The sequence below is a fragment of the Zophobas morio genome, unplaced genomic scaffold (assembly GCF_036711695.1).
Source record: "Zophobas morio isolate AGI-343-1 ecotype UQ-CSIRO unplaced genomic scaffold, CSIRO_AGI_Zmor_V1 ptg000108l, whole genome shotgun sequence".
NCBI classification, from domain to species: Eukaryota; Metazoa; Arthropoda; class Insecta; order Coleoptera; family Tenebrionidae; genus Zophobas; species Zophobas morio.
The window spans coordinates 4,368,312-4,376,341 of record NW_026972213.1 but is presented as its reverse complement, the minus strand read 5'-3'; the positions used below and the strand labels follow the sequence as shown (position 1 = coordinate 4,376,341).

Sequence of the window (8,030 nt, the reverse complement as noted above, 5' to 3'; positions counted from 1 at the left end):
TCGGCGTCCGTTCGTCGGCGGCGTTCTAAAAACTCCATCCTTGTCCCCGACGCACTTTTCGGTTATCTGTTATTTCATTTGCTTCTCTCCCATTCCCGTCAAATAACTCTTGTTCACCGCTACTATCGATGTTAATTGGCTGATTACTCCCGTCGACTTTTTCGTTATTTTTATTTGTGTAATTTGTTCCTTCAGCTGCGGAAATTAAACGGCATCGGCAGCGGGAATAAATAAAGTGGGGGCAGATGGAAATGAAGCCGCACAAATTTGGCAGACTTATGAACTAAAATAACTGTGCTTCGTTGGAGAGCTCGTTCAAAAATAATAATTTGTGTGCTTTCCTACAGGAGAATTCTGAAATGGACAAACTCGGCTATGAAAATTGTTATGTAACGTCATTGATAGATAGTGGAAATTAAAAGAAATCTGAATCGTGCAAAAGTAACTTTAATATGCTACTTCCAGGTATACCGACGCTTATGGGGAATTTTATTGTCGGAAGCAATACGAGGCTCCACTGTATCGAAATCTGTTAACTATGCAACATATACGGATAATTATGTCTATTGCAGTAGAGATTGAGACAGTTATTTCTATGACATCTCTTATAATAGCATAAACATTGTTCATAAACACAGCTTTGTTATTCGTGTATCAATGTCACTGGAGATTCAAGAAACTTATATGTATAAGAAACTAAAAGTTTATCTCTGCTTCGAATTTTGGTCTTTTGCAAGGATATCTCAGTTTTGTTATTAATTAATCTGTTGAATCGACAGAAGATGGTGTGTATTTTTTTTATCAAAGGGAGTACATTATAACTTGATTATGTTGTTAATTAAAAATAAATTCATTAATTCTACTAAATTTCTGGGAACCTATTTGGACTCTGGCTTGGAATGGTAAATTCCAAGCTACTTGTGGCTCAAAAATTATTGACGTGACTTAGATCTGCTTATAGTCTAGCATGTTTTGATCTAGTAACAATGTCATGACGTTTTGAGTATCAGCGGAATCTCCCAGATTGTATCCAACTTCATCTTTATATGACCCATGGTCATACATATTTTTAAAAACATAAAATCAATTGCAACGGTCCTGTGTTCCAAATGCTCCATTAGTAAATGTGTTATGGGAGTTCATAAAAAACTCATTAGTTTAAATTGTATGTACAATTAGCTAAACCTTGATGACCTGAATGTTTTAATTTATCCAGTGGAAATTAATTCTATCAAAAATAAAATATGCAAGTGAGCGACAGAAGTGTATGAAATTAGTTTTTGCGATAATTAAATGCATAATAAGGAGTTTTCGTACAACATTGTATATATCCATTTTTCTAGACATAAATCATGTAGCAAATGAAATACCGAAATTTATTGCGAATAACACAACTAAATATGTAAAATAAACACTATCTTTTTTTCAAAACAGGACAAGTCCTGCCATGAAAACCCAATTATACATATTGTAATCAGCATTTCGCTGTGGATAAATACCTTCACACCTAAAAGTCAAAAATTTCAAGAAGCGGCGCTGAATTTTGTCAAATGCGAACTGGTGTGTAACATAAATTCGGTACCATACAATAGAAGCATACTCCAATTTACTGACTAGAAATGCAAAATATAAAGTTTTAATGAAACAAGGGTTCATAAAGCTAATAGTTGTTCGGTATATAAATCCCAACATCTTGGAAGAAGTTAAACATATGTCACTGATGTGCTCAATAAAAGATAACTGCGGATCAAAGGTAACACCAAGATCTTTAACAATTTCTCTCTTTTGTAATGATTGGTTACAAATTACATAAGAAGTAGGAATTGGATTTACTTTTTTTGTATAAGTCAGATAGAAACACTTATCAGGATTTAGTCTTAATTGCAAAAACTGACAGCCATCAATAAACAGATTTAATTGAGCTTGAAAATTAATATAATCAGATTCACTGTTGATAGAGGCATATAGTTTTATGTCATCAGCATAAGCTAGTATTTTACACTTCATAGACGCAAGCAAATCATTGATAAACAATGTAAATAGTAGCGGACCCAAATTAGAACCTTGAGGTACCCCAGAGTATCCAACATAACTAAACGACGTGAAACCATTGTAAAAAACAAAATTGATTCTATTAATGAGGTAAGACGCTATGAGTTTTAAAAAGCTAGACGTAAATCCGAATGCACTAAGCTTTTGCAATAAAATACTGTGATTGATGCTATCAAAAGCACTGGAGAAATCGGTGTAAATGACGTCAACCTGTTGTCAAGAATCTCACTGAGATATTGGGTCAAGGTAGCCAGATTGGTAACAGTTGAGCGACCAGGAATAAATCCATGTTGGTGTGTTGACAAATGACTACGAACATTGCACAAGATGTTTCTATAAATGACTAACTCGAATACTTTGGCAAAGTTAGAAAGAATTGAAATGGGTCTGTAATTATTATTAACATCTGACTTATCTCCCTTTTTGAAAATTGGTGTGATTCTAGCACATAGCATCCCGAACAAGAAAACTGGGGATAAGATCCTCACCAAAAGTAAGCTTGTTTGTTAAAGTACTGATAACTTCTACTAACTGTTCCTCCGTAACAGGCTGCATACTAAAAGATAATTTATTTGTAATGATGTCGGGAATGCCAGTGTTTGCACCAGAAAGATACACATTTGAAAATTTTTCGGCAAACATATCCACAATTTTCTGGGGATCATCTGAGACATTTCCATTATAGGTGATTTTGCCAGGAATACGAGTTGTACCTTTCTTGGACCGCACGTATTTCCATAAATTTTTGGGTGTAGAATGTATAGACTGTTCAATTTCTCTAAGATAATTATCATGACCTAACCTGATTAATTGTTTTGCCAATGCCCTAAGCCTTTTGAATTCAATGTGATAGAATGCACTGGACGTCTTCTTCCACTTCTTTCTGTAATAATTCTTCATTTTTAAAGTTTTAATTATCTGTTTATTAAACCACACTGTGTAGCTAGACTTTTTAAGCGAGTACAGGGGAACAGAAGGGTCAAGTATATTGTAAAATATTCTATAGAACTCAGTTACAGCAGCATTTACATCACTATATGCTGACAAAGATGACCACTCAGTTTCAAAAATATCATTATAAAGATTAACAAAGTTAGCTTTTTTAAAATTGTAGCATTTAGCGCCAAGTGATGGAAATTGCGGGCGCTTAGAGGACAACACAAATTCAGCGGTAATTCCAAGGGCTGGATGATATAAATCTTCCCTCAAGAGTGGTAACTCCTCATGTTAAACATCAGCACACACCTCAAAGTTGGTAAAGACAAAGTCCAAACAACGTCCATTACAATTAGGAACATGATTATGTTGCATAAATTTAAGTGGTGTAGTAAACTGAATGAATGTTTGCTGGAAGATTATTAAATTGTGGGATATTAAAGTCACCAACAAGAATGACGGGTTTCCCTAATAGTAGAGGTTCAAGCCGTTCCAGGAAGAGTTCAAAGTCAGAAGTAGATATATTAGAGGGAACATAAACCGCTGCAAGAAAAAAGATAAACATGTTGACTGTACATTTCACGATAACTAAATCAATTGCCGACACGATTGTAGTGACAGAAGATGTATCTACCATTTCTGTAGAATAGTTATTTGAAATGGCAATAAGAGCACCACCACCTTTTTGACGCCCCAAAGCAGAACGTTTCTGTAATAACTATGATATCATAGACAAGTTCAGATGAGTTGAGAAATAAATTATGTAGTTTTGATTTTATACCACGCGCATTTTGATAATAAAGTTTCATTGAAGTCAGGGATCTATTGGGCTGCGTTAGTTTAACGAAGAGACTACACTAGGAATTCCATTTCTATACTTAATTGTCAAATCCTTTTCACCATTTGCCAGACGGTCTTCTAATTCCTTCTTTGCATTTCTGTGAATTTCCATCTGCATTGGAGTACGATCCCGAAAAATAGAGATAGTGACCCATTCTGATGACGATTTTAATTGTCTAGCGTTTCGTATGACGGAAAGTACAGATTTTTCAGGTGACAGGATAACCTTAATCGGTCGCGAACGATTTTGATTAGTCTGATCTAATTTACCTACTCTAAAATGCTTAATGTCACTAGGAATATCAGGAGTTCCAAGAGTCTGTAACATTCCCATAACAACCGTGGTATCTAATTTAGCTTGGTCCACCTTCGATATTCCATTATTTTCTATGCATCCATATATCATAATATTTTGGCATTGTAAATTGCTCCTAAAACGCCATTAAATGTCATACACGTCAGTACCGTGGAGTGTAAAGTCATTTACAAAAATTGATAGAAGCCACAATAACTGTGCGAAAAAGGTTAGAGCCAATCGAAAATTTTGTAACAAAAAAGTTTTTTTGTCGTATCTGCTCTAAAATGACAATAAATTAATTACTGATTAGGTAGGTACTCAGTGAAGTACCTGAAGTTATAATGCAGGTTGTTTTTTAAAACTGTCCCTGGGTCTTCAAATTTTCGTTTTGAAAAATTGATTTTTTTGTCGAGGTTATTTTCTTGCGCTATACTTTTGAAATAGAGATATGATTCCTCAGTTTTCTGATAATAACAGATTTCTGTAATTTATGACATTGATGTCGACTTGATGGAATAAAATCTAATATACACATTATAATAGCTGACAATTTTAGTATTTAAGGGTAATTTTTAATATGTCTAGTTATTAGGCATATTAACGGTTTTCGGATATTAGCGGTAACATATGCACTCAGCAAGCATATACAGGGTTAGTCACGAGAGAATTACTTCTGAAAATTATTTTTACGCAACCCAAAATACGAATACCATGTACCATTTGATACTAACTGAATTTAAAATGAAATGCTTAATCCATGATTGCTTTGAGTTTGGCAATCTCATTTTGACAATTGTGGAAAAGGAGGTTATGCGAGTGTCCATGGTGGTACCGCAGCCAGTCGGAAATCTCCTCCGGCGCCGCTAATAAATTTGTCAGTGTGCCTTTTGATCTTTTGCAACCGATTAATCACGAGAAAATTATTTCTAAAAATTTTTTTTACGGCATTTTATTCAAAGGTTACAACACAAACTCAAACAAGTAAGTAAATAATTTAACTACTAATCTGTTGAAAATGTTGGGCATTTTGGGGGGATGCTACGGCTTTTTTGTAAATGGATGGCCGAAGAAGTCCAGAGGTTGCAGATTTGCACTTCGAAGAGGCTCTAGGTGACGCAGAGATGGCGAATTAACACATGCACATTAGCGGCGAACAACATTGGTAGAGCACTTACGGTTTCAGTGTAGCCCAAATTGATCTGACTGTATGTCGTCGATCCAATGGGGCTCTAGAGACGAGTCAATAATGAAAAAAAATGTTGAAAATTAATTAACGTCAAAGTGACACTGCCAAAGTCAAAGCAATCATGGATTAGGCATTTCATTTTAAATTTAGATAATATCAAGTGGTATTAGTATTTTTTTTGGGTTGCGTAATAGTTATTTACATTATAAATGCGGTAGGTTACATTTTACAACGCGAAGATTTAATATTGAAACACGAGGCAAAGCCGAGTGTTTTAATAAATCTGAGCGTTGGAAAATGCTTACCGCATGAATAATGTATGCAACTTTTTGGCCGATGACTTAGTGGTGCTTGTTTTCGTCAATTTTTACATTTTTTTAAATTGTGTGGAATTTGTAAGGAGGCTTTCCCTGCGTCAAACGTCAGATAAAATTAAAATCGTGACAGATAGTTCTATATGACTGCTGCTTATGCCACCAGATGGCGCTCTCCAAACTCAATAAAAAAATCAATTGCTATTATTTTAAAACATTTAATAGATGCATTTATGCGGTATCTTATTTTGGTGAACACAAGCTTTGTTAATGGTGAGGTGTCAATTTTTTTAAAGGTTTTATAACTCTGAAAATTTCTGTGTTTATTACCGCACTTAATTTGGTAAATGACAGTTCAATGTGTAAAAATCAAAATACCATGGCTATCTACGATACGTAAATGTCAGTTTCACAGTTGTCGAGGCCAAAAAAATAATTTTCAGAAGTAATTCTCTCGTGACTAACCCTGTATAGTAGATTTTAGACGAATTGCATCGCGGTTGGCCTTGACAGCAGCTGCCAAAATCGTATAGACATCTTTAGAGTTTAATAATTTATTTAGTAACTATATTAAAGTGAAAGGCACTATAGGTTTCTACACTGACAACCTACCTAAATTAGAGATTTAAAGAACTGGATGTTACAATCCTATTTGTAGTCTGTAAATAAAAACTAATTTTGTAGCTTAGGGTGGTTACCCAATACCCAATGTTTTTCTAAATTAGAGTTATAATTTATTAGGGGTTGTTGTATGCAGGGTAGTAACAGACCAACTAAGGAATATGTGCAAAAAGTATCTATAGGGAGAAATTCTCCCCAATGTTTGCAAACTATTTAATAAGATTGATGAGGGAAAGATGAGAACAAATAAATCATTTACAGAGCTTCACGAAACAATAGAACAGTGAGTAAATATTTAAATTTACTGTGCTTCTGGAAGTATATAATTTAAGATTACAAGAATTAAATAATTTTGTAGATTTTTCATACTTTCATTTTTTGTTTTTAATGCTATACCTAAGAGTTTCGGAAAAATATTACATTCCTGTTTCTTTTTGTATTTGATCCTGATGTTATTATAGCACAGAATATTATTGGTATATTTAGTTTTTAAAACTTTAAATTAACAGAATTTCAAAAATAATTTTTGATTTATTATAATCATGTCCGCGTGAAATTGCACAGTTACCATAACATGCCTGTCCATAACAACCAAGTGAACACGCTAAAATGTAATGTAAAATGTAAATGGGTATTGCCAATGGTATTGCTAAAGATCTTGACATTTTTGGCGAGGAAGCTGCAGAAGCAATTGCAAATTTAGGACTTGTGAAATCGCAACACAAGCATGAAAAGTGCTACAAATACGTTAATGAATGGAGGACACAAAATTCAAATGAAGCAGATGCCCTTTTCAATTGAGTAACTACACGAAAAATGCGTTATTTTCACAATGCTACATGGCTTGCTCTTAGTGTAATTACAGCTGTTAGTTAGTTGCAAAACGTATGTTTAATAAATGAATTGCTAACTGCAGAAAGGGGACATGTCCCATTTTTTACCACAATAACATTCGTACATAATCGTGTTCTAGAGGTCTAAACACATCTTTACTGCAAAAACGGGCCATGTTTAATGATTTAGCTCGGGGCTACAAGCGGATGAAATTTACGGTTACAGCAGAAAAGGGATATGTCCAGGAGATATCGACTTTCTGCAGTAAACACCGTGGTCTCAACGTCTTGCGCGGGATATCCGACTTAAACTTAACCTCAATTGTGTTGTAAACTAGTAAACTGTAGAAAATGAGTTCTAGTTCGGACAGTGAGGTTGAAACCCCTAAAAAGAGGAAAAAAGGTGTAGTGAATAGTGAAGGTTATAAGAGAAACATTATTAAAAAGGCAAAGCTTCATGGTTTGCAACACGTTAACTATGCCGGAAAGACCATATTCGCAAAAGTGATTGCTGGAAATGAATGGTAAGTTATTGCTTAGCAAATTAAGTCTTATGATTGCCAGTTTCGAATTTTTTTGTAGTTGCCATCAAAAATGTTTGACGAAGTTTACTGATAACGGAAAACTTAATATGCAGCAATTGTTTTGCAATATGGACACAAAAGATCAACAAGACTTGCATCTACAAAGACTATTAGAGACTCAGCCTGTTTCGCGGAGACGGGGAAAAATTGGCATGGTTAACACAAAGCCAAAATCATTGACTGTAAAATATTTTGTACTTAACGGGAATCATAGAATAGGTGTCTGCAAACAAGCATATTTGTCAATCTACGGAGTGACTAAAAAACGTTGCGAACATCTGGTGTTGCTTTTGAAAAACAATAAAAGTCCAAAAGATATGCGTGGTAAAAATGTGAGTGGTAATGCTATAAAAGGAACTGTAATCG

General features: G+C 34.4%; 1 protein-coding gene across 1 annotated transcript; it reads right to left on the bottom strand.

The window, feature by feature from the left end:
- Positions 1–69: 69 nt before the first annotated feature.
- LOC135144578 (uncharacterized) lies at positions 70–3,625 on the bottom strand. The gene is made up of 6 exons (XM_064076603.1): positions 3,440–3,625; positions 2,568–3,270; positions 2,370–2,521; positions 1,834–2,262; positions 1,588–1,782; positions 70–195 (listed from the first exon to the last, which is right to left on the bottom strand). Exons 1-6 carry the CDS (start codon positions 3,623–3,625, stop codon positions 70–72), a joined length of 1,791 nt encoding a protein of 596 aa, XP_063932673.1.
- Between the last annotated feature and the right edge of the window lie 4,405 nt (positions 3,626–8,030).